This window comes from Lucilia cuprina, chromosome 2 (genome assembly GCF_022045245.1).
Source record: "Lucilia cuprina isolate Lc7/37 chromosome 2, ASM2204524v1, whole genome shotgun sequence".
NCBI lineage: Eukaryota > Metazoa > Arthropoda > Insecta > Diptera > Calliphoridae > Lucilia > Lucilia cuprina.
The window spans coordinates 26,648,264-26,676,054 of record NC_060950.1 but is presented as its reverse complement, the minus strand read 5'-3'; the positions used below and the strand labels follow the sequence as shown (position 1 = coordinate 26,676,054).

The 27,791-nt window shown below is 28.4% G+C and overlaps 4 protein-coding genes across 7 annotated transcripts; all 4 read right to left on the bottom strand.

Annotated features, from left to right (window-relative positions):
- Positions 1-2,261: 2,261 nt before the first annotated feature.
- On the bottom strand, positions 2,262-4,795 carry LOC111679194. Its single transcript, XM_046953227.1, has 3 exons — positions 4,129-4,795; positions 2,493-2,680; positions 2,262-2,416 (listed from the first exon to the last, which is right to left on the bottom strand). The coding sequence occupies exons 1-3, from the start codon at positions 4,185-4,187 to the stop codon at positions 2,289-2,291; spliced, it is 375 nt and encodes a 124-aa protein (XP_046809183.1). The 5' UTR covers positions 4,188-4,795; the 3' UTR covers positions 2,262-2,288.
- A 2,736-nt stretch (positions 4,796-7,531) lies between these two features.
- LOC111679233 (protein insensitive-like) lies at positions 7,532-10,224 on the bottom strand. The gene is made up of 2 exons (XM_023440761.2): positions 10,112-10,224; positions 7,532-8,911 (listed from the first exon to the last, which is right to left on the bottom strand). Exons 1-2 carry the CDS (start codon positions 10,124-10,126, stop codon positions 7,532-7,534), a joined length of 1,395 nt encoding a protein of 464 aa, XP_023296529.2. The 5' UTR covers positions 10,127-10,224.
- A 2,686-nt stretch (positions 10,225-12,910) lies between these two features.
- Positions 12,911-18,938, bottom strand: LOC111679217 (protein insensitive-like). 4 transcript variants are annotated; one of them, XM_046956527.1, is made up of 4 exons: positions 18,794-18,938; positions 17,791-18,728; positions 15,134-15,280; positions 12,913-14,644 (listed from the first exon to the last, which is right to left on the bottom strand). In XM_046956527.1, the coding sequence occupies exon 4, from the start codon at positions 14,624-14,626 to the stop codon at positions 13,262-13,264; it is 1,365 nt and encodes a 454-aa protein (XP_046812483.1). In that variant the 5' UTR covers positions 14,627-14,644; positions 15,134-15,280; positions 17,791-18,728; positions 18,794-18,938; the 3' UTR covers positions 12,913-13,261. The 4 variants fall into 4 exon arrangements, with proteins under 4 accessions (XP_046812481.1, XP_046812482.1, XP_046812480.1 ...); XM_046956525.1 differs by lacking the exon at positions 15,134-15,280 and having other exon boundaries at positions 12,911-14,644; XM_046956526.1 differs by lacking the exon at positions 15,134-15,280 and having other exon boundaries at positions 12,911-14,644; positions 17,791-18,724; positions 18,794-18,896.
- Positions 18,939-24,279: 5,341 nt separating this feature from the next.
- Positions 24,280-27,316, bottom strand: LOC111679222. Its single transcript, XM_023440750.2, has 3 exons — positions 27,157-27,316; positions 25,363-27,096; positions 24,280-25,292 (listed from the first exon to the last, which is right to left on the bottom strand). Exon 2 carries the CDS (start codon positions 27,059-27,061, stop codon positions 26,147-26,149), a length of 915 nt encoding a protein of 304 aa, XP_023296518.2. The 5' UTR covers positions 27,062-27,096; positions 27,157-27,316; the 3' UTR covers positions 24,280-25,292; positions 25,363-26,146.
- Between the last annotated feature and the right edge of the window lie 475 nt (positions 27,317-27,791).

Below are 27,791 nucleotides of genomic sequence, written 5' to 3'. Positions count from 1 at the left end.
TGAACTAGAACTGAACTAGAACTGAACTAGAACTGAACTAGAACTGAACTAGAACTGAACTAGAACTGAACTAGAACTGAACGAGAACTGAACTAGATCTGAACTAGATCTGAACTAGAACTGAACTAGAACTGAACTAGAACTGAATTAGAACTTAACTAGAACTGAACTAGAACTGAACTAGAACTGAACTAGTACTGAACTAGAACTGAACTAGAACTTAACTAGAACTGAACTAGAAATGAACTAGAACTGAACTAAACCGGAAAAAAATTAACTAAACCTGAGCTAGAACTGAACTAAACCTGAACTAAAACTAAAGAGCGAAAAATGTTTCATACTCTGCGGCAAAGTGCTAACGTAGTTGTTCCAATTAGAATTTTTTCATACCAATGAAAATTTTTTTATGCACTTTAGAAAAAATAATCCAATTTGCAGACACTCTAAAAAGTAATAAGCAAATAATTGCCGGTCCAGTAGTTATGATAATTATCCGAAATATAATGATTCTTACATTAAATCCTAATAAAAAAAACTCACCTGCCTTATCCACGCAGAACCATGTATTACAACTATGATTTACAACGGAGTAATCTTAAAAGTAATTCCTTGCTTAGATGATATGATAACATAATCCACAATCTGCCCCATGTTATGCAGGATATGGATCATGTTGCTTAAAGTGTTCTGTTTTAAGTAGGACTACTGAACGAATTACGTACTCCAATAATGTTTACAGCGGCGTACCTAAATGGATCATGTGCTCCCATTGTTTTTTGCAAGGAGACTGCAGAAAAGTTTTGCAGCTTGTTCTTGAAACAATCATTTTGTAACCACTTAAGTTTTCTTGACTTTTTAAAAATTTTTATTTTATTACACTAACACTTTATTTTGATAAAAAAACTATTTTATAAAACTTTCAACAACTTTGTAACATTTTACACAATTTTACTTTACAAATTTTTACAAGTATCATTTTTGAGTAACAAATTATACATTTATAATATATTAACTTTTATTTCATTATTTTCACTTAACATTTTCGATTAACATTGATACATATTTTTAAAATTTTCAAACATTCTTGCAACAATTGCACTAGTAAAATTTTAAAAACCGCCTTTTATTAATGTCTTTGTTTACATTTTTGGACTGTCAGATACTTCATTCACAATAGCAATATAGAGAAAAATAAATCTGGCTACTCTAAAAGGAAAACAAACTTAGCAACCGGAAATAAAAGAAATAACTAAAATTGCCTTAATCTTTAAAAAAAATTCATCATTTCTATGAATGTAAGCATTTGCACGTGAATTTGCGGTATGTAGCTTTTTTAAGCAAACATTTTTAATATAAAGTGAAAGTAAAGTAATCAATCAATATGGTAGCAAAATATGTACATATGATAATTGTGAATTATTTATGTGTGTGTTAAATGACATTAATAGAGTTCTAAATGTAAACAAAACAAAAAAATGGCGGTTTCATTAACTTTCTTAAGAAAAATTCAGTAAACATTTTTAAAATTGTTAAGAAAATAAACAAAAGTGTGTAAAAAAGTTGCAATTATTGAAATTAATAAATTATAAACATGATTTTCATTGGAAAGTTTTAAAAGTTTGACTAATATAAAAACAAGAGTTTCAATTGAAATTGTCTTTAATTTCTTTTATATAAAATTGTTAAAATTAAAAAATACGCTTAAAAAATTTCACGAAATATTCCATTTATTAATATAAGTAAGTAGATATTTTATTTAATATTTCTCAAGCATAGAATATTTCCAAGATAGACGATCATTATTGTAATTTAAACAAAAATATTTATAAAGTCTAAAAGCTGGTAAGTTATTTTACGAATAAACCTATAGTAGTCATACAGCTTATTGTTTAGTCAGATACTCTTGCAAAATTTGCCCAGTTATTATCTGTTTTCAAGCTCAAAAATCTAAAGTTTATGTCCTACAATTGTGGAGTTTTTATTAACAAATTACTATAAATCTTAGGTTTTATTATTTTTATGTATATTTTACTACCATTCTGATGCTATCAAGTAGCAGTATTTAGTATTTTAAGTGCAAATCTATCTATATATCTATCTATCTATCTATCTATCTATCTATCTATCTATCTATCTATCTATCTATCTATCTATCTATCTATCTATCTATCTATCTATCTATCTATCTATCTATCTATCTATCTATCTATCTATCTATCTGTCTATCTATCTATCTATCTATCTATCTATCTATCTATCTATCTATCTATCTATATATATATATTTACTTACTCCCCATCCAAATCGGTATCGAAATATTGTTTCTTTTGTTTTTCGAACTCCTTAAGAATTTCACTTTCGAAGCCAGGCTTTAAATATTCCTCCTTAAGATCCTTTTCTACAGCAATGCCGTTATCTAAAATTTAAAATTAAAAATGAATGCAAATATTTATATATTTTTTTTTAAATTTTTGAACTATCTCCTCTCTTACCGCCTTCCATTTCGCTGACAGCCTCCAATATTTGCTGCATTTGCCTTTCGAAATGCTTTTGCAATTCCATGGGATTGGTGAAAATTTGAAAAACAAATTTACGATCATCATCAAAGAGTTCATCATCGGTTTCGGCCTCTTCGAACCATTGCGGTTTACGGAATTCATCCTTAGCCGAGACATTCGATCTAAAAATAAAATAAATGTAATTTAAGCGAATATTTCATATTGTGATACAACATTCAAAAAGTGCTAACGTAATAAATAGTCTAATTTATTACTTTTTGAATATAGTGTCTCGATATTTATATTATACATTCAATAAAAAGTGTAATAATTTTCACTTAAGTAAAAAAACAAATTAATTTTGAAAAATTTTTAATAGACTAAAGTAGAAGTGAATTTTTATTTCGCTCCCAGGCCAGTAGAAAAAAAATATGTTACAACAGTGCGCAGCCTCCGCTTATAAGATGTCATGCATGTATCCTGTTAAATTAGACAACATCCTCGGCAATATTAAAGGTACATATCCGTATACATACATACACATCTACAATAAGTTAAGAGCTTTAAAAGTATTTAATCATAAAAGTCTAGCAAATCTCTTGAGAGAAATTTTCAACAAGCGAAAGATTTCAATGTTTACTGGACAAAGTAATCGAACTAGTTTTACAATAGGAGGCTTCAATTTAGCCTATAGACTGCCAATAATGTGGTATTTAGTCTACTTTCCAGTTTAGTACTTTAAGGGCGAGTTTTTCTGATAAAGATAATCTTCATTCTTTGGTTAAACCGGGTTTAATAGATGTTTCGTGTTTTTCAGTTATCAGTAAAGTTACTTATTATCGTAGTTTAACTGAGTGTAATTGGCCAATTAAACTCAAGTTATAAGTGAGAAAATATAATTAACAAAAACAATAAAACAATGATTTCGGTAGAACAAAAACTTAATATTTTAAGTAAATTGCAATTTTCTGATTTGTTTTGTTTTATTTATTTTTGTTTTAAATGTTTATTTATCATTTTTTTTTTCAAAATTTTCCATTTTACAAAAGTATTGTTTACAAAAAACAGCTGTTCATTGTTTTTGTATTTGAGTGAAAAGTTGGCAATACTAACAAAGTAAACTGAACTTAAATCTAATACTTAAAAACACAATCATCGGTTAAAATCCGCCTAAATTTGTTCCGAGTTTATTCTAACAGCAAGCATGGGAAATGTAAATAGCCGGTTTTTCACTAAGAGAATACACTATTTTACTGTTCTGTACAAGATGAGACCTAAATGTTTAAGTTTGTAATATACAAAGGAGTAGGAGTAGCATTAAAAACAGGTGATTTATTTATTGATCTTTTAATAAATTTTCAAATTTAACTGGTCACCTTAGATTGTCTTTAGTTGTTTTTGCCATAACAATAAAAAGATATGTACATACATACATATGTATGTATGTATGTATGTATGTATGTATGTATGTATGTATGTATGTATGTATGTATATACTGATGTTAAATGAATGAACAATATTTATGCAATTAATTTGCTCATGCAATTAAAGCAAACAAAGTAGAGGAAAGAAAATGTGTAAATTAGGGAATATGTTTCCCTATTTAGGTTTCTAGTTGGTATTACTTACTCCAAATTCTTTTTGGCCTCATCTTCGTTCTGTTGGAACATTTTCTTTAAAATATCCATAGCTTATACAATTGATTTTTCTTCTTTTATAGTTGGGGGTGGTTAGATTATAATCCTCTTTTTTTCCTTAGCTTGTTGTATAAAATTAGATGAACGGAAAATTTGGAAAAGAAAAATAAAATTCTTAATGAATTTTGTTTTGCTAGTCTTTTATTTGTTTATTTTTATTGTTGTATATAATTGTATTTTTTTTTTTTAAATTGCGTTTGTGTGATTTTTTTGTTAAAATTGTTTTTTTTTTGCTTTGCGGAATTTGCTCGAATATTTTTTGCACTTTTATTTTTTTATTTTATATCAATACAACCGCTTCTAGTACTTTTTTACTTCTGTTCTGTTCTATTCACACCGACACTCTGTTCTTTTTTATTATTTCTCTACTGCTGTTTGTCACTCTCCGTTCACTGTTTGTTGTTGGTTCTGTGTGCTGTTTCAGACAATCAATTTCTAATCACTTCGTTGGACAATTTTCATCATCTGCTAATCTATTTGTCTGTAATTCTCCCTTTTAAGTGTATATATTTGCCAGTTTATATAGTATTTTTTTTGTAATATTTTTCCAATTTTAGTTTATGCGCATGATATGTTTTGACGAGTGTTTTGTTTTGGGATATTTTTTCAAAATAAAATGTCAAAAAAAAGTTTAAATAAGTTTGTTGTGTATTTCTAAAGATGAAAGGTATTTTCTTTTTAGTATGACAGGGTGTTTCAGAAAAAAAATATTGACAATTGTAAACAAACTAAAATTTTGTTAGTTTGTAATAGCAAACGTCTAAGTCCAGTGGAGCCATTGACTTACAAGGTCAATTGGGTTTTTGTTCGTTTGCCTAATGAGCATAATTTAAATTAATTAATTAAATTCTCCCTGCAATAGCATTTTAATTTATTTTTTTGTTTCAGTTTTAAGTTGACCGCTGAAGGACATTTCACACAATCACACTTTACGTACGTAAAGTATAATGAAAAATTAAAATAAAATTCTATCCATGCACCATGAGTATATTTTTAAAATTTTTACTTTTTATAAAATTTTTATTTTTTATTAAGAAAGTTTTATGTTAAATATTACCAATAATTCCAAAATATTTAAGCAATTTATTGATAAAAAACTAAAATTTCTAAATGAGGCTTTATATAGGTCAAATATGGACCGATCCTCGGTTAATTTGGGAAAAGGATATATTTCTAAATAAAAGTTTTGTTGAGTTTCATTGCGATACAAATGGTTACAAGTCAATTTCAGACGTTTAAGTAATTTTTTGAAGGGGGTTTGTATGGGGGCTAGGGTCAAATATAGGCCGACCCTTATGAAAATCTGCAGTGTCATTTATACTTATATAAAACTTATTTGTGCCAATTTTTAAAGAGATAGCAGAATATTTGACGTAATTATGGCATAAAAAGTTCAAAACGGGAGGTACGGTTGTATGGGGGCTAGGTGAAATAATGGACCGAATTCAACCACTTTCAATAGGCTTCGTCCCTGTGTCAACATGCTTGGTCCAAATTTCATCAAATTATCTTGAAAATTGCGGCCTGTACCTTGCTCACAAGGTTTACATGGATAGCCAGCCGGACAGACGGACGGACATGTCTTAATCGACTCAAAAAATTATTCTGAATCGATCGGTATACTTTAAGGTGGGTATTGGACCAATATTTTTGTATATTACAAACATCAGCACAAACGTATAATACCCTCCCCACTATAGTGGTGAAGGGTATAATTAACTATTCTGATTATTAATTACTAATTGATTGACAACTCAAAACCCCGCTCTAAATGATCTATGGTTAAATGAACACCAAGGAAAATCTATAAATTCTACGCTTTCTAACATTCTATGCATCTGTCAAAAAAGTAGAATCCATGTATTTGTATGGTAAAAATTACAAACATAAAATGCGTAACGTATGGAATGCTTAAAGTATATCTAATTTCTACAAGCCGTGATACCGTGGTTGTCAGATCTTACAACGTTTTCAGTAAAATGTTTAGAAAATGTCTAACAATCGTCTGAACTTATATTTTTTTCTTTTGCAACGTTCTCAGAAAAAGCATTACTGATAATATTGGATGACAAAATTTGTAAGTTTACACTGTTATTAGACATTTTACTGTCAACATTGTCTGTCAGTTTTAACGGTCATAACTTCTTTAAAAATTCTGCATAAATAAGTCTTATCAGTAATATCAATTTCTTAAGCAAATTTTTTGAGGATCGGTCCATAATATCCTCCATATACTATACACCAGTCTATAGTCCAGTCTGTAGAACAGTCTATAGTCTAGCCCAGTCAATAGTCTAGTCTACAGTCCAGACAATAACCTAGTCCACAGTCTAGACTATAGTCTAGTCAACATCTATGCTATGGTCTAGTCTATTATCATGTAACTTTGCTTTTGTGTTTAGACTAGGGTTCTACAGTCTATAGTCCAGTCTGTAGAACAGTCTATAGTCTAGCCCAGTCAATAGTCTAGTCTACAGTCCAGACAATAACCTAGTCCACAGTCTAGACTGTAGTCTAGTCAATATCTATGCTATTGTCTAGTCTATTATAATGTAACTTTGCTTTTGTGTTTAGACTAGGGTTCTACAGTTGAAACGAAAAGTCGACTTTTTTCGACTTTTATTCACAAAGTCGACTTTTCGACTTTTTTCACAGACGATAGTCAAGTTATCTTAGACTTCGACTTTTTTCGACAAAAAGTCGATTGTTTGATTATTCGAAAGTCTATTTATAGAACCCTAGTTCAGACTAGGGTTCTATAAATCGACTTTCGAATAATCGAACAATCGACTTTTTATCGAAAAAAGTCGACTTTGTAAATAAAAGTCGAAAAGTCGGAGAAAGTCTAAAACTCGAAAATAGGAAAAAAAGTCAAAAATGGCCAAAAATTAAAAAAAAAAGTGGAAAGAAATCAAAAACTCTAAAATAGTCGGAAAAAACTCGAAAAAGTCAAAAGAAGTTGAAAAGTGTGAAAAAGTCGAAAAGTCGATTATTATTAACCAAATGCAAGAATTCGAAAAGTCGACTTTTCGTTTCAACTATAGAACCTTAGTTTAGACTAGACTGAAAAGTTTCCTACATGAATTTAATTACAAATAATCTGTTAATGTAATATATTAATTACTTTTATTGATAATAAAAACCTAATTTTTACTTAACATATTTCGAAATAACTTAAAACTATAAAAATATATTAAAAAGGTACATTTTGTTAAGAGAAAAACAAACGAAAATTTAATTTCGTTTTTATTAATTATAAAAATTCTTTGGAAATTTGTTAATTTAATTATTATTAGTTCTTTTTTCTATTTAAAATCTATGATTTTAAAAAAATATTAACCCATCATGTTTTCCTTATTCATTTCTCTCATTGGTGTGCGTTTATTCATTTGTAGTTTCATCATTTTATTTTCATCGGCACATTTGGTGGTGATGGCATTACGTACTTCCTTATCGGAAGCCTTACATTTGCGCGTTACGGCAAATATAATATCGGCTACTATTAGAGGATCCAATTGTTGTTTTATGGGTTTGCCATGATCTTTAAAGGCCGGCGAAGGTTTGCCCGTCATTGAATGTGTTGCCAAGACATTGCGATCAAATATGGCCATTAAGAGTTTTCTTGTTGCGATCGAAGCCGACGACCAATTCATGTTTTCGTAAAGTTTAGCTGGTATACGAGTGTTGTTGGGTCCTATGGAAACCATTACATTATCTGTATCTATGCCAATCATGCTTGCATCACCATTTGCACTGTTAAATGATGAATTGCTATTGTTTGTGGGTGAGGGAATGATATCTTGCATAGGTGCGTTGGTTTGTATATTATTGATTATTTGGACTTTAGGAGTTTTAAGTAAACTATTACCACTACTGCGACGTTTTTGAACTGGCAATTTTTGTGGTACATTGTTCAAAGGCGAAATAGATTGATCATGATGGGTGTAGTTTGTAGTTTTACTCAGCATTTCCAGTTGTTCTGCCGCCAGTTTACGTCTTTTTAAAAAATGATTTTCACTAGGAGTTATATCCAGTGTGTGCTCAGCTGGTCCCTGTTGTTGTATGTTCAATGTATTATTTCCATTATTATATTCTGACTTAATCTCAATGTTATCTTCTGGAGCCAAGCAAATTTCTAAACGTCCTGAATCAGCTGAACTATTTAAATTTAATGCTCCATCATCTTCGGCCAATTGAATTTCTATAGGTTCACCATTATCATTTCCAGTACCTTCAGCTATAATCGTATATTTAACACTTTCGGCCGGAGAACAGCTAACTTGTTGTATGGGATTTAAGGCATTAACAATTTTGGGACTTAATTGTGGTGACGGTCTATTTGTAGTGTTGCTGCTGTTAATAGTAGTCATGTTCGGACTATTAAAAGTAACATTGCTGTTATTGTACTGTTGTGTTGTTGATGGCTGTTGTGACAATAATGCTGTTGTTCTGGCCGATGTGGCATGTATTTGTGTCAGTAGTTCCGTGTGGGCCTTAAGATTTTCCTCAAGTATTCTTATTTTTTCCTCCAAATCTTTTTCTCTTTGTGATTGTTTTTCACGATTTTCGATTTCATATAAATATGAGAAATCGTCACTGGTAGTTTGTGACCACGCGTTAACCATTAGTGGACGATTGTTGTGATCTCCTGGCTCTGGTATACCTTGAAATTTTTGTGCTGAACCAATCATTACCGGCATGGGAGGTAATTTTATCTGTAAATAATTCAAAAATTGTTTTGTATAACAATTTAAAAATTAATTGTAAAAATGAGTTAGTTACTTTTGTTTGATATTTATTTAATTAATCACTTAATTTTAAAAATTTTCTAATATGAATCTAAACGAATATCACTTTATAATTAAACTAACCATTTTCACTTCCATTTTAAGTCTTTTTAGAATAAAATATTACGATTTTAATTATTTAAAAGACCAATAAAACATTCACACTAGAATATTCAATGATTTTTAAAACACCTTTTTAGCTTACAACTTTACACTAAGACGTTCCAACAGATACTGCTTTAAAATTCCATAGCCCTTATTCCTATAACAGCCGTCGCTGTTAATATCCTTTGCTACCTACATACACACATACATACATATGTATGCATATACTTACTTGATATAATGTTTTCCTAATTGTATAGTCACGCTCATTGTTCTATATTCTTTCGTATTAAAAAGAGAATGAACAACTACAACAATTATGTAGTTTAAGGGTAGCAAAACCAGGATCACTAACAATTCTTACTGCAAAATACAATTGCTTGGGTTTTTCTATAAATTCCTATTTATTCTTGTTTGTTTTGTTGTATGTTCGGTTTTAGTTACCTGCAATAGGAGTATTTGTATTTGCGCGCAATTTCTCTTTTATAATCTAACAGCAGGCCATCCATATAGCCATACTTCTATTTACTAATAAGGGTGCATTTTATGAAATACTTATGTTGCATTTAGTTGTTGTCGTCCTTCCTTCAGTCAGTTGGTTTATTAGTTGGACTAACAACTATATGAAATAAACAAATATCTTTCAACAGTAATGCCAGATTGATAAAAATTCAAAAATGTTGTTAAATGAGATCCTCCTAGGAAGTAATGACCGAAAAGTACACATTTCCAACTCTTTTTGGAATGCGGAACGGACGAAATAAAGAGCTTATAACGATTTGAGTTGTCATCTTTCTTTCTATATATCTATATATCTATCTATCTATCTATCTATCTATCTATCTATCTATCTATCTATCTATCTATCTATCTATCTATCTATCTATCTATCTATCTATCTATCTATCTATCTATCTATCTATCTACCTATGTATGTATGTATGTATGTATGTATGTATGTATGTATGTATGTATGTATGTATGTATGTATGTATGTATGTACGTACCTATATAAAAACTTACCATTTTGACTTCCATTTTAAATCTTCCTAGAGTTAAATATGATTTTTATTGTATGTTATAATACTCGAATTAAAATTTTCATAAACAACTTTTTCCAAGTCGTTTCAGTGACAACTGCATACAACGTCCTTTAGCCTTATTCCAATAAATATTTGCCGTTTAATATTCTTGACTGCTTTTTCTATGTACCTAATAGCATTTGTAACACTAAAATATGCCGTTTAAGGGTAAAAGATCAATGATCCTTAGCAATTCTAATTGCTATACAACCATTGCATGGGTACTTCTATAAATTCCTATTTATTCCAGTTAGTTTTGTTGTTTTATTGTCAGTTTTACTTGTCTGCATTCCATATTAACTTCAAAGTATACATACATCATAAGGGTGTATTTTAGATAATACTCTTGTGTTAGTTGTTTTTGAAATAACGAACATTTCCATTTTCCTCTTTTATGATGTCAGTTGGTTTGTGAATTGGACTTATAACAATACAACAAAACTAAATTGTAGTGGTTTCAGTTTGTTTACAGTATTCTGTAATAGTGATGCCAGACTGAAAGCACATATGTTAAAATTTTATTTGATAAAGAACATGCTTGTCATCGTCGTCTTAACCACTTTATGTTAATTTAGGATACTGTTGCATCTGCAGCCACTAATAGCTTGAGAGTCCGTCATTTGAAGAAACATTTCCGGACTATGTCCGCTGTCATGAGATCTTGAGGGTCATTAACAGAATATTTTCTTTGGCCGACAGCAAACTGGTCTCCTGGTCTCATGGAGATAACACCAATTCGTCATTTTGACATATCCAACGATACGGATAAATGTTTAAATTTCTTTAGTTTTAAGTCTCTTTCGCATTTGAGTAATGTATTAAAACTATGATACGCTGTTGTCTGATCTTACAACGTTGTGTCTAAAAAATGTCTATATATATATCTAATAAAGTCCCTATAATTTATACTAATCGATAAATCAATAATTTTAATGTTTATTTTAGTAAAAATTTTAGTATTTTTTTCCATCATTTTTACACTTCTGCATTTCTTGTTCAAGTTCAAAATTGACTAATTGAGTACTCAAAAACAACTTTCGAGGACTTATTTTAATTTAATCCCTAAACCTAAAGTTTGGCCCTAAGTCATTCTGTCTATCCGACCCGATATACATTCGGGATCTTAATCTTCAATTACTCTGTCTTCAAATGGAACTTTTTGAATTTTTTTTCATATTGAACTTAAAAACCAAATTAAACATTCAAATTGATCCCAAAAACATAAAATCAAGTGTATACAGTGAATCAATTATTTAACGAAATTTTTGATAAAATGAAAACGTATTGTTAATTTTTTAGGTCAATAAAGTATTTTGCTTTTTTAGGATTTTTTTTTTGTTATTTTTTCAATATTGCTGCATTATTTTATAAAATTTAATATTTTTATTACTCCTATATATTAGAATAACATTTTTAAACATTTTAGTAGTGGAACGAAATTTCTTGGACATTTTTTAACTGATTTATATACCAATAAGAATTTATCAATATTTGACTTAATATGAAATCTATCGTTTCTTTGATTAAATTTCGCAAATAATAAGTAATCTTGATATATTATTATTATTAATAGAAAAAATGTTTAGTCAGGTATAAATCTATATATTATAACAAAAATAATCTAGGTTTTTGGTCATTTTGTATTGATAAACAAAAACTATATTACGGAAACCCCATTATACTGGGGAGTACTGTGTAAATTTTATTTAGAATTGTAGAATATTGATTCTTATTCAATAAATCTAACACCTAAGTACCATCCTAGTCACTCTGAGTATGGGGACATCACCATATACCACTATAAAACTATTACATGATAAAATCCTGATTTTCATCCTCATATTTTAAATGCTTTATTTTATGAATGAGATACAGTAGGCGTATTAGGATCTGAATAGTTATTCTTGATTTGGGTTCTAAATATTTATAAGTGTATGTATTAGCTGAAAATTTTTGCTTTTGTTGACCTTATGGTATCATAGCCACCTCTATTTTAAAATATCTAAATTAGGTATTTTTCCTGTACTACACGACAGTTTACTTTACATTGGTTCCAAAGGTCTGTTTAGAAGTCTAAATTAAAACAAAGTGTTCCTAGTTCGTATATGGATTTTGGAGAAGATAAATTAGGAGTCCAATGGTTTTCCATGGATACAAGTCTCCTCCCTTTGGCAGTTCAAGATTTTGAATCACCACTCAGTGCGTCTTTTCTAATAATTCTTTGGATCATTTCATCAATTACTCTATTTAATATTTTTTAGTGTTATTAAGCATTTCATAATTATATTTCATTGATTTACACTTGTTCTAGAAATCTAAACTTATTTTTTATATCGAAATTGCCTCATTATTATCCTTTAAATATTTTTAAGGCAAATAACATCACATTTTTACACAATGAGGATATGATTTTTGCAAATTACAATTGAAAAATACTTAACACTCGTCCTTTTAACAATAAAACAATAAATTCCAAAAAGGAATTAAAACATAATTTGAAAAAAAACCCAACGAAATTAACCGAAATTCTTAATATGCAAAATACTTTATTGACATGCAATTTCTGATGGAGAATAATAAAATGCAACAACAAATGCACCAAAATTTGTATTTTAATATTTTTTTCTTGGTTTTCCCATTTTACACAATCTCCATTTTTTAATTGGAAAACATAAATTTACTTTTTACATGTTTTTTACAATTTTATTTATGAACAAAAATCTAAATTCTCTTAAGAAAAGGTATGCAAAAAACTTAGTTGATTCACTGTATGATCCTGATGGAATTAAAATCTATAAGACTGAATTTTTTTTGTTACTTTTTGTAAAATATTGGGAAACTTTTTTTAATTTTCTAAACCTAGAAACATAAATATGGGATCCTTTGGAATGATAATTAAAAAAAGGTAATTATTTTCTTTATAAAAAAGTACAAGATGTATATTTATATACATATTTACATTATAAACAAACTTATAAACTTTTATAATAATTTTCCAACTCTAAATTAATAACTAACAAAAATTTACAAATAGTACATTTATAAAAGGTACAAATTCTTGGTATTTAATTTATTATTTAAATACAACTAGTTAATGATTATTATATGAACGCATCATATTTTCTTTATTAATTTCTCTCATTGGTGTCCGTTTATTTATTTGTAGTTTCATCATTTTATTTTCATCGGCACATTTTGTGGTGATGGCATTGCGTACTTCCTTGTCGGAAACCTTACACTTGCGTGTTACCGCAAATATTATGTCGGCTACGATCAGAGGATCCAACATTTGTTTGACGGGTTTACCATGATCTTTAAAGGCCGGCGAAGGTTTGCCTGTCATTGAATGTGTTGCCAAGACGTTGCGATCAAATATGGCCATTAAGAGTTTTCTTGTTGCGATCGAGGCCGATGACCAATTCATGTTTTCGTAAAGTTTAGCTGGTATACGGGTGTTATTTGGTCCTATGGAAACCATTACATTGTCCGTATCAATGCCAATGCTGTTTGTCTCGCCATTTGCACTATTAAATGATGAATCGCTATTATTTAGGGGTGAATGAATAGTATTTTGTAGGAGTGTAGTAGTTTGTACATTATTAATTTGTACTTTAGACGTCTTAAGTAAACTATTACCACTACTGTGACGTTTTTGTACGGGTAGTTTAGGTGGCACACAGTTATAGGTCGTTACTGTTTCATCATTGTTGAGACATTTCGTTGTAGTGCTGAGCGCTTCAAGTTGCTCTGTCGCCATTTTAGGCCTTTTTATAAAATGATGTTCACTAGGAGTTGTGTCCAATGTGGATGCAACAGCATTCACCTGCTGTTGCATGGGTATTATATTATTTCCATTATTATACTCTGTCTTAATCTCTATATTATCTTTCGAAGCCAAGCAAATTTCTAAACGTCCTGAATCAGCTGAACTATTTAAATTTAAGGCTCCATCATCTTCGGCCAATTGAATTTCTATAGGTTCACCATTATCATTTCCAGCACCTTCAGCTATTATTGTATATTTAACACTTTCGGCAGGGGAATAGTTAATTTGTTGTATAGGATTCATAGCATTCACAATTTTGGGACTTAATTGTGGTGTCCTATTTGCACTGATAATATTAGTGTTGTTTGGACTATTAATACTAACATTGCTATTGAATTGTTGCGTTGTTGAGGGCTGTTGTGACAATAATGCGGTTGTTCTGGCAGATGTGGCATGAATTTGTGTTAACAGATCTGTGTGGGCTTTAAGATTTTCCTCAAGTATTCTTATTTTTTCCTCTAATTCATTTTCTCTTACAGATTGTTTTCGGCGGTTTTCAGTTTCATTTATATATGAGAAATCGTCACTTGTAGTTTGTGACCAGGCATTAACCATTAAAGGGCGATTGTTCCGATCACCTGGTTCTGGTATACCATGAAATTTTTGTGCCGATCCAATCATTACTGACATAGGTGGTAGTGGTGATATCTGTAACAAATATTGTTATTAGTATTGTTTTTACCCAAGAATTTATCTGATATGATATGGAGTGTTTATTAACAATGTATTGTTTCTAATCAACTAACCATTTTGACTTCCATGTTATATCCTATTTAAATAAAATATTGAAACTATTTTTGGGGGTCAAATTCCTATAAACAATTCACACTAGAATACTTATTTATCAAACTAACTTTACCCAAAGACGTTCTAATAACTACTGCCTTTACATATCTTAGATTTTATTCCTATAAACAATTAATAGTTCCATTTTCCTAATGTTATCCTTTGTTACCTACTGCATGTTTTTATTGTTTCAGTATGTGTACACATTAATGAGAATACAACAACAATTATACTACTCAGTTAAGGGTTGGAATGTAGGGATCTTTAACAATTCTCACTACTTCTTTAAATTTCTAGTTATTCCTTTCCGTTTTATAGCATTTTTGTATTTGGCTTCATTTGAATACATACCTGCCATGAGCAAAGCCCGCGCAATTTCTATTTAGTATCCAACAGCAAGCGATCATGTCATCCATCCTACTTATCCTTATTAAAGTGTATTTTAGTTAACATGTACTTATGTTTACTTTCCTTAAGCCAGTTGGTTTAGTAGTTGGACTAACAACAATAACAATATGAAAACAGAAATTGCATTCTTATTTATTCTGTTTTGAATAGTAATGCCAGATCGAAAGAATTACAATTATGTTGCTTAATGGGAACTCAATAGGAATTAAAAGAAGAGTGTTGCAACTAACTAACTAACTAAATAATTAACTAACTTATTAACAAAATAGCTAACTAACAAACTAACTAACAAACTAACTAACAAACTAACTAACTAAATAATTAACTAACTAATTAACTAAGTAGCTAACTAACAAACTAATAGACAGATAGCTAGATAGATAGATAGATAGATAGATAGATAGATAGATAGATAGATAGATAGATAGATAGATAGATAGATAGATAGATAGATAGATAGATAGATAGATAGATAGATAGATAGATAGATAGATAGATAGATAGATAGATAGATAGATAGATAGATAGATAGATAGATAGATAGATAGATAGATAGATAGATAGATAGACAGATAGATAGATATATAGATAGATAGATAGATAGATAGATAGATAGATAGATATATAGATAGATAGATAGATAGATAGATAGATAGATAGATAGATAGATAGATAGATAGATAGATAGATAGATAGATAGATAGATATATATATTAATTAATAAATAAATGAATTTAAAAATTTCACTAACTAACTAAAGGGAATCACAATGTGGCCTTTGGTGTCTTCGAGAGTATATATACTAGGGTTATAACTTTTATACAATTTTTGACCTCAACATAGAGTACAAAAAAGTACATCGGGAAAGTTCTACAGTTTTCAATATTTACTTAAACAAAATTCTATTTTCTTATAACAAAAGACAAACTTTTTGTGTCACTATTTGAGCCACCACATTAATACTTTGGAAAAGTATGGTATTTCAATTATAATACCCAAACATTTGCTAATTTAAATTTGTTTATGAATGGTTTTAGAAAATCAATTAAATTTTTAATTTTAACATACGTAGATATTTACATCGGCTCGGAATACATATTCACTCTATCAATAATATGTTTAAATTGTTCGCAAATAATTATATATCTTATTGGAAATCTATATAGTTATTATATTATTAAATAAGAACAACAACAATATATTATCTAAATATACGAATATATTTTATTCGTTTTTTAGTGCAAAACATAGAAATAAAAATCATAAATTGAATTATTTCTTTTTTAAAACCTCAACACAGGTAGTTAGTTTAAAGGTGAATATGCTAAATATGTTCTTAAACTGATGAAATCTTTTTATATCTACATACATATACACAAACCATCATGTATCCTTCGCAGAATATTTCGTTTAACAATTTTAAGAAAATCTAAGTAGGTATTTGATTTGATATACATATATGTGGCTTAAATATTTTACAACTGGGAATTTCCCAATTTAATTTTAACAAGATAAAACATGTTGAGTATTTGAAAATGATATCTTATGACACAGTCATGGCGTCCAATCGATCGATTGTAGACCGTCTGTCCGCGACATATTTGCTATTTACTTTCTTTTAAACGTATTGGATTTTAGTTTTGTTGAATCAATTTCAATAGAATTTCTTTTATAGATTTAAGGATTCTTGTTTGCAATTGTTTAACATGGATTAAACGGTTTTATTGTATGCACTTTTGTATGCGGCAGGTCATTATTTGAAACATAAAAACATATCGATAGCAGTATGTTTTATTATATTCGTAAACAAGAAAATTGTACTCAATGGTATTAGTTGTACGTTTTTTATTAATACACATGTTATGTTTGATGTGATGTGTTTAAGGACACTTGCTGCTGTTTTCTTGGAATAAAGGTCAGATGAAAGTCCATGATGCGCGTAATAAAAAAGTTAATTTTGTAAATAAATAGATGGATAGATCGATGGATAGATAGATAAATAGACAGATAGATAGATAGATAGATAGATAGATAGATAGATAAATAAATAAATAGATAGATATATATAAAGATGGATAACGATAGACAGATAGATATATAGATAGATCTAATGATAGATAACGATAGGTAGATATAAAGATAGATAACGATAGACATATAGTTAGATCTAAAGATAGATACCGATGGATAGATAGATAAATAGACAGATAGATAGATATAGATAGATAGATGGATAAATAGATAGATAGATAAATATCTTGATAAATATATAGATAGATAAGTAGATAGACAGACAGACAGATAGACAGACAGACAGACAGACAGACAGACAGACAGACAGACAGACAGACAGATAGATAGATAGATAGATAGATAGATAGATAGATAGATAGATAGATATGTAAATAAATAGTCAATCCATTGGAAATTTCAGATATTTTATTTCAATTCAATTCCACTTAAGTGGAAAATAAAAAAATAATTAAAACAATATTTTTAAGAAATACATTTTTTTATGAAATTTTGATTTTATAAGTTTTTTTAATAAAACATTATAGATGCATTTACATATGTATCATTATTACGTTATATTTCTTTACCATCATCACAAAATAATGATAAATCCAAAATCATTTTCTCATTCAGAATTTCATGTAAACGACAGAAGACAGTAACATCGCGTTTCAGAACTTTTTCGAATAATTCAAAATCAATATTAGCCAAATCGAGTGAAAACTCATCACCCAATAACGGATTATAGATTTTAAATTTTCTTATTTTAATACCAGTTTTCTTATAAAAACCGAAAGCATAGATAATGGGTTGATAAAATTTACTTAAAGGTAATTTCTTTTGTTCAGGTGTAAGTGAGTTATGTTTGGAAGTTTTGATTTCATATATTACTTCATTATCAAATATTAGTTTGGCATCTCCATTAAAATATTCACAACCCAGAGATGGATTCAGCTCTACCGACTTATAGGGAAGACCTTCCAAATATCTTATAATTTCACGTAAATTATCTTTATTTACTGTGTATTCACGTTTTGGCAAAGGTTCTCTATAAAATATTACACGAGAAAGTACTACAATCTTTATACTTTCAATAATATCCATGGCCTTGGTGTTTGAGTCTTTATATATTTCATAATTTTCCTTAATAGAATCTCGTAATTTATGATTTTTTTCCAATTATATAGTCATCGGGATTCTCTAGAATGTGTTCAGTACGTTGATTTATTATTTCAATGTTAAATTGATTTGACAAATGTTTTTGTATAAAATAATCCATAAATATGCCATGGTATGAATAATAACGATTATATTCCACATCATTATCATAACGAAATGATCTTCCAACATGTTTGCTTACAAATTCTTTGTCTTTAACTACTATTTCGAAAAAGTGTTTGACATTGGGAAACGAATCCAGGGAACTAATTGCTATCATTGTTGCATTTGGAATATATTTCAATAGGCAGTCTTCGTCTTTAATCTCCGACATTTTGTATACGACTATAAAGTGCCAATTATCTATCTAAAAGTGTTTTTGTACCATTTGATTAAATAAATAAATTTTATTAATAGTCGAATAATATTTACCGTATAATGTGTTATATTGTTTATGTATAAAGGTGAAATAAATAAATAAAATTTATTTTATTAGTAAGTTAAATAGGAATATATATACAAAAATGTCACTTCGTTAATAAAAATCTATAAAGAATAAACTCATAAATACATACAAGTTTATTTAAACCTAAAACGCTCATTAAATTTGTTTTGACGAAGTGAACCAAATCAAATTATATTTATATACCCTTAAACCTACTAAAAACTGGACTATTGACTGCACTATAGAATAGACTCTAGAGTAATCTATAGACTAGATTATAGACTAGACTATAGATTACATTATAGACTGTAATGTAGATAGATATATAGATAGATAGATAGATAGATAGATAGATAGATAGATAGATAGATAGATAGATAGATAGATAGATAGATAGATAGATAGATAGATAGATAGATAGATAGATAGATAGATAGATAGATAGATAGATAGATAGATAGATAGATAGATAGATAGAGAGATAGATAGATAGATAGAGAGATAGATAGACTAAACTAGACTTTAGACTAGAACGAAAAAGTATATAAAGTCCCCTTTTATAGATATTTATTCCATCTAGAAGCTGCAAGTTTAATTGTATGTTTGAAGGTTCGAAGAAGAACTTACAAGTTTTCTCTTATAGGTATATTTTACATCCCACCAGGATATAAATACATATTTCTGTTTATAGGTTTATATGTTCTGAGTTTCTAGCATGGACCGTTTAAATATAAATTTAGATTAAGAGATCTCGAAAAACGAACATGATATAATAAATTTAAAATATTTTTTTTAAGATCAACACTTTGGACATTCGGTTGACGTACATATTAAATTGGCTCAAATGTGTCCAAATGGTATTTTTTCAATTTTTGAAAAATGATATTTCGAAAAGCTGTGACATAATGAAGAAATTTTGACTTTGGTCAGACATTGTCCGAAAACTTCACTAATGTACATTGTAGGGTTAAACTATTATAAGTAGTAGTATATTTGTCTCACTCAATAATTTCGTTGATCTACTCTTGCAAATATTATTTAAAAACATACGTTCGTTTATGCTGTAATTCCCCCGACTAGAAAATTGATTCAATTTCAGCACCACAATGATGAAAACTATTCGTGGATGACGTGGCTATATACATATGTATAATTATTGTATACAAGTTTATCATCAGCGTTGCCATTATTGACCAATTTTTAATCCCACCAAATTTTTGTCATAAAACTACCAAAATCGTTTAAACCCTACTAATTTTAAAATCCTATAAAACTGTTTTATATATAAAATTTTATTAATATATTTCAAAGTTGTATGAATAATTTATTTCTTGAGTACCTTTTATAATGTATAAAACGTTCTTGAAGATATGAATTTTGTAAAACCGAAAAGTTTTAGCAACAGATACATTTTTATTGTTTGACATAATATCATCCAGACTCCATATAAATCAGAAAACTCCTGGAAAATGCTGCAATTATGAGTGTACACTGATCCAAGATATATGAATTGTAATTAGGGCGGGTTTTTCTGATAAATATAATAAATAGAGTTCTATAAAGTCGATAACTCGACTTTCGTCTATGAAAAAAGTCGATTTTGTAAATAAAAGTCGGAAAGAGTCGAAAAAAGTCGAAAATAGAAAGAAGTCGAAAAACTCAAAAAATTGCAACAAATAGAAAAAATATAAATAAAATTTTTTATTAATAATAATAAATAATAATAATAATAAAGTCGGAAAAAGTCGAAAAGTCGAAAAAAGTCAGAAAAAGTCGAAAAAAGTCGAATACTCGGAAAAAGTCGAAAAATCTACTATTTTTAAAATATTAAAAGTCGAAAAATCGACTTTTATTAAATGAAAAAAGTAAAAAAATCGACTTTTAACTAAATGCAAAAAGTCGAAAAGTCGACTTTTCGTTTCAACTATAGAACCCTAATGATAACCCCTATCGTCAATAGATGTGAAAATTTTGTTCCCTTGAAATTTTCCTTTCCCTCGAAGGAAATATAGCTATCGCGAACTTGTTGTGAAAAATTCATTCACAATAGTTGATTTTGTATGGAAAAGATGTTCAATGTTTACAATATTCCATCAACAAACAAGTGAACGAAAAAAGTGAAATGATGATTGGCGATAGGGGTGAATTGTTAAGTAAACAGTAATTTTACGATTTATTTTATTGATTTTATTATTATTATTATTATTATTATTATTATTATTAACAATAATAATGTTTTAAATGGTTATTAATATTTTTCATTTTACAAACGGGAATATTTGCAAAAAAACAGCTGTTCGTTGTTTATGTTTTTGACTGAAAAGTTGGCAATTCTAACAAAGTTTACTGATTCTAGATCCATAACTGAAAAACACAATTATCGATTAAAGTCCGCTTAAATTTGTTTCGAGTTTAATTTAACAGCAAGTTAAGCCTAGTTTAAGTAAGAAACCCGCCCTTAATATACCTTGCACTGATTATGCCAAATGAAAAGAATAAATTTGAACACGCAGTATTCTGATCAAATGAAAATCTATTAGGAACTTTTTCCAATTCTAACTGGTACTTTTTTATACCCTCCAACACCATCAGTGGTGATAGAGGGTATATATAACTTTGTCATTCCGTGTGTAACACAAAGAAATATTCATCTGAGACCCAACAAAGTGTATATATATTCTGGGTCTTTATCAAATTCTGAGTCGATTTAGCTATGTCCGTATGTCTGTGTAAAACACGCTCACGATAAAACAAAGCAATAGAATTTAGCCAAATTCACCCAAAATGTTCTTAGTTTTCCTAAGTTGTCTGGTATTGAAAATGAGCAAAATCGGTTCACACCGGCAAAAGTTATGAATCAAAATTTGGAACAACCACGAAAAAATAGCGCATCTTTACATATTCTAATGTAATTTTCACGAAAACTATACAAGATAATTTCATGAAAATCACCACACATTCATTTCTACACAAGTGCTTGATCTGTGCGGAAAATCGCCAGAATCGGTCCACAATTTCATATACCTCCCATACAAAAGTACATATTCCCGGAAATTTGATTTTTTTTAATAACTTCTGTCGTAATGTCGTTATCTTCACAAAATTTTAGAAATTAAAATTTTTTGTCAATAAAATTTTTTGGATGGGTTCATAATTGGTCATAGCTCCCATACAAGATCCCCTACCGAAAATCACTTATAGGAGCATAACTCATTATTAAATTAAGATATCCATATGAAATTTGGAACAAGTATTGCTCATATGTACAGAAATATTATTGTTAAATACCTTTTTCGATCGGTCCATATTTGGTCAAAGCTCCCATACAAGGTCCCCTCCCGAAAATAACTTAAACGTGAATAACTCATTACTAAATTAAGATATTGATATAATGTTTGGTACAAGTATTGCTCTTATATACAGAAATATTATAAAGAAAGGTTTTTTTGATCGGTTCATATTTGGTCATAGTTTCCATACAAGGTCCCCTCCCGAAAATCACTTAAACGCACATAACTCATTACTAAATTAAGATATCCATATAAAGCTTTGCCCCAAAAGCGCTTTAACCGTATTTAAAGAGCATTATCAATTTGTGTTCAACAAAATTTTGTGAAAAATAAAATTATATACAGTGAATCAACTAAGTTTTTTGCCTACCTTTTTTTTAAGAGAATTTAGATTTTTGTTCATAAATAAAATTGTAAAAAACATGAAAAAAGTAAATTTATGTTTTCCAATTAAAAAATGGAGATTGTGTAAAATGGGAAAACGAAGAAAAAAATATTAAAATACAAATTATGGTACATTTGTTGTTGCATTTTATTATTCTTCATCAGAATTTGCATGTCAATAAAGTATTTTGCATATTGAGAATTTCGGTTAATTTCGTTGGGTTTTTTTTCAAATTATGTTTTAATTCCTTTTTGGAATTTATTGTTAAAAGGACGAGTGTTAAGTATTTTTCAATTGTAATTTGCAAAAATCATATCCTCATTGTGTAAAAATGTGATGTTATTTGCCTTAAAAATGTTGAAAGGATAATAATGAGGCAATTTCGATATAAAAAATAAGTTTAGATTTCTAGAACAAGTGAAAATCAATGAAATATAATTATGAAATGCTTAATAACATTAAAAAATATTAAATAGAGTAATTGATGAAATGATCCAAAGAATTATTACAAAAAAACACACTGAGTGGTGCTTCAAAATCTTTAACTACCAAAGGGAAGCGACTTGTACCCATGGAAAACCATTGGACTCCTGATTTATCTTCTCCAAAATCCATATACGAACTAGGAGGAACACTATGTTTTAATTTAGACCACTAAACAGACCTTAGGATGCTTGGAACCAATGTAAAGTAAACTGTCGTGTAGTACAGGAAAAATACCTAATTTAGATATTTTAAAATAGAGGTGGCTATCATACCATAAGGTCAACAAAAGCAAAAATTTTCAGCTAATACATACAATTATAAATATTTAGAACCCAAATCAAGAATAATTATCCAGATCCTAACACGCCTACTGTGTCTTATTCATAAAATAAAGCATTTAAAATATGAGGTTGAAAATCAGGATTTTATCATGTAATAGTTTTATAGTGGTATATGGTGATGTCCCCATACTCAGAGTGACTAGGATGGTACTTAGGTGTTAGATTTATTGAATAAGAATCAATATTCTACAATTCTAAATAAAATTTACACAGTACTCCCCAGTATATTGGGGTTTCCGTAATGTAGTTTTTGTTTATAAATACAAAATTACCAAAAACCTAGATTATTTTTGTTATAATATATAGATTTATACCTGACTAAACAATTTTTTTAGGTCCAAATCTATTGATTATCTAATATATCATGTATCCAATTTAAGATTACTTATTATTTTCGAAATTTAATCAAAGAAACAATAGATTTCATATTAAGTCAAATATTGATAAATTCTTATTGGTATATAGGATAATAAATCAGTTAAGAAATGTCCAAGAAATCTTGTTCCACTACTAAAATATCTAAAAATGTTATTCTAATATATAGGAGTAATAAAAATATTAAATTTTATAAAATAATGCAGCAATATTGAAAAAAAAAAATCCTAAAAAAGCAAAATACTTTATTGACCTAAAAAATTAACAATACGTTTTCATTTTATCAAAAATTTCGTTAAATAATATCACGATTTTACATTTAATGGTAGAAAATTAAAATATAAGATATTCTTTAAAAATTACAACAAACAAATAGTTTTATATTGCTGTAAATAATTGTTCAGATAAAGTTTTTTCTTAAAATTTTACATAGGCAAATTACTTAATTGATTCACTGTACGTATATGTATTTTGAAAATCCTGAAATCGTTCACACACATGCATACATGCAAATTACTAAATTTTCGTATTCGCTGTCTTTTTAAAACAATATAGATCGCTTTACTATACCTTAAATATAAATAAATACAAACAAATTATGATATATAACAGTTTAAATTTATTTTGATTGATTTGATTATAAATAGTATAAATATTATTATTTATTTAAAACAAGTCTTATATATTGACTTCTTCTGAAGGAAATAATGTTAAGTCCAATGTCATTTCGTCTTTAAGAATTTCTTGTAAACCGTTATATACTGCTACATCGTGTTTTAAAACTTTTTCTAATATTTTAAAATTAACATTTTCCACTTCCATGGAATACTCCGTGCCCATTAAAGGATTATAAAGTATTATTTCCTTAGCTTTTATACCACTTTTAAGGTACAGACTAAAACTGTAGATAATCATTTGGTAAAATTTGTATAAAGGTGGTTTTTTATATTTAGAGGTCTTCACTTCGTATATAATCTCATTATCAAATATAATATCAGCTTTTGCATTAAAATATTTTCAATCCAGATAGGGATTCAAGTCGATAATTTTATATGGTAAATTTTTGAAATATTCTATTAGTTCATGCAAATTATCTTCATTAACAGTGAATTCTTCTTTGGGGATGGGTTCATCAAAAAATATAATATGTGAAAGCGACACAATTTTAATGCTTTTTAATATATCGAGGGCCCTAGTATTGGGATCCTTATAAATTTCATAATGTTCCTCAATAGCGTCACGTAATTTGGTATTTTTACCAATAACATAATTTTCAGGATTCTCCAGTATTCTTTCTGTAAAAGTATCAGTAATTTCAATATTATATTGTTGGGATAAATATTTCCATATGAAATAATCCATAAAAGTTCCAAATATTGAATAATATTGATTTTTCACTATATCTTTAGGATGTTGAAATGATCTTCCCACTTGTTTTGTCACAATATCAGTATCTTTAACAAAGGTTTCGAAAAAATGTTTGACATTGGGAAATTCATTTAATGATTTATTTGATATTGTTGTTGCATATGGTATATACTTCCATTTAATGTCATCCATCTCTAAAATTTCGGAAACTTTTTTATAGCGAAACTAGTCGAATTAGTAGCTATAAATAATAATTTCATTAAATTATTTGTTGTGTGTAAAACAGAATAATTTTATTGAAATTTTTGTACCAAATTATGTATGTATGTAGAATATAAAGAATTTTTTTGCTATGCAGCAAACAAGTTGTTTTTTTTTGTGTGAATAATTTGAACCGTGTTCACGATTAAACTTATTGTACAACTGACATGTATATCAACAACACGCAATTTATTATTTTTATAAACAAACTTGCGGTTAAAATTCCCTGGTTGTGTTTGATATATATATTAATCAGCTGGAGTATTTTTTTACTGCATTTATTAACTTTATGCACAGTTAGTTTCGACGTTACGTTCCGTTCCGTAACGAATCTGTTAGATAGTTAATTATTTGGGTAGTTAGTTAGTAAGGAAGGAAGTAAGTAAGTGAGTAAGTAAGTTACTTAGTGTTAAACGATGATTATTACAAAAGTTGGTACGGCAATATTTTCGTACAAACAGTGGATAATAACTTTCGGTTTACGTAAGCTCTTAACAAATCTTAACAACTCGCCACGGAACGTAGGAACTAACTGTGTTTTTTGACAACGACCACAAGACAATGTGACAGTTTAAATCATAAGGAAATGAATAAACCATTTTCATCAGCTGTGTATATGACGCCACATACATATATACATACATATGTATTTATTAATAAAGAAATGTTCGGTAATTCCCCTAATTTCGCTATTATTAATAATACGAGTAGATAAAAATATTACAATAAAAGAAAATTTAGATTATTTATTTAGGGCTAATGCAGAATTTATTCCATCAAAAAAAATATATATATATAATCTAAACTGTTTTTTAAATTTAAGCAAAGATTTCTTTACTTTTCATCTTCTTCAGGAAACAGTGTTGGATCCAGAACCATTTCTTCTGCTAAAATTTCTTCTAAGTTACTGTATATGATAACATCATGCTTTAGAACTTTTTCAAATAGCTTAAAATCAATATTTTGCAATTCTATTGAATACTCATCACCCAATAAAGGATTGTAGATTTTAAATTTTTTAATTTTAATACCAGTTTTCCTGTAGAAACCAAAACTGTAGACTATCGTTTGATAAAATTTGCTCAAAGGTATTTTAGCTTTACCCTTTTGGAGAGACTTAAATTTAGAGGTTTTTATTTCGTATATCACATCATTATCGAATATTAAATCGGCATCGGCATTAAAATATTCACATCCCACCATAGGATTCAAGTCAACCGTTTTATAGGGAAGACTTTCCAAATATCGTATAATTTCACGTAAGTTATCTGTATTCATATTGTACTTACGTCTTGGTATACCATATCCAAAAAATATTAAATGTGATTGTGATACAATTTTTATACTATTAATAATGTTCATGGCCTTGGTATTAGGATCTTTAAAAATCTCATAATGTTCTCTAATGGAGTTTTGCAATCTAATGTCTTTACCGATAATGTAATCGTCGGGATTCTCCAGAATATGCTCTGTACGTGAATCACTTATTTCAATATTATACTGATTGGACAAGTGTTTTCGTATAAAATAATCCATAAAAAGACCATGGGCTGAAAAATAGCGATTCTTCTCGACAACTGCATTATATTGAAAAGATCTTCCAACTTGTTTAGAAACCACAACAGTATTTTTGACTAAGTTTTGAAGAAAATGTTTCACATTGGGGAAACCTCCCAACTGTTTATTTGTTATTGTTGTTGCATTTGGAATATATTTCAGTTTAACGTCATCCTTTTTAACATCCGACATACTTTATGTATTGTTATAAATAAGTAATGAAAATACTAGAAAATAAAAAGTTTATGATTTATTAAAAAAATAAATAATTAATGGGACTATTTTACCAAACTTTATTACAAATACTGTTGTTTCCGCTAAGCATTAAGTTGAACTAATGTTTTTCAATAATAATTTTTAGTCTGTCGATATCAAACAAAGTAGAATGAGTAATAATGATAAAGAAATTGTGTCCGACAATGAAAAAGTTTCAAATTTACTTTGACAGTTAGACTATACTAAAGTGTACTAATAAAAAATGCTAAACTGCCATCAGATCGTCGCTTGCCTACATCTTAAGGGCACTTCACACGATCACACTTTACGTACGTAAAGTCTAATGAAAAAGTAAAATGAAATTCCATCCGTATAACAAAAAAGAGAATAAAAGTCGTATGATTTATTTATTTTTTGTGTTTACACGATTGGTATAAAACAATAAAAAAGTAAGCTGTTTCTTTTTTTATTATATGTTTATATAAAAATACATCCCTGATCTAATGCGACCAGCTTGTTTTTAAATCATTTCCAAAAATGAAGAGAGCCATACGACTGTCAAATGATGGGAGCTTTCAAAAAGGTGATAGATAGATAGATAGATAGATAGATAGATAGATAGATAGATAGATAGATAGATAGATAGATAGATAGATAGATAGATAGATAGATAGATAGATAGATAGATAGATAGATAGATAAATAG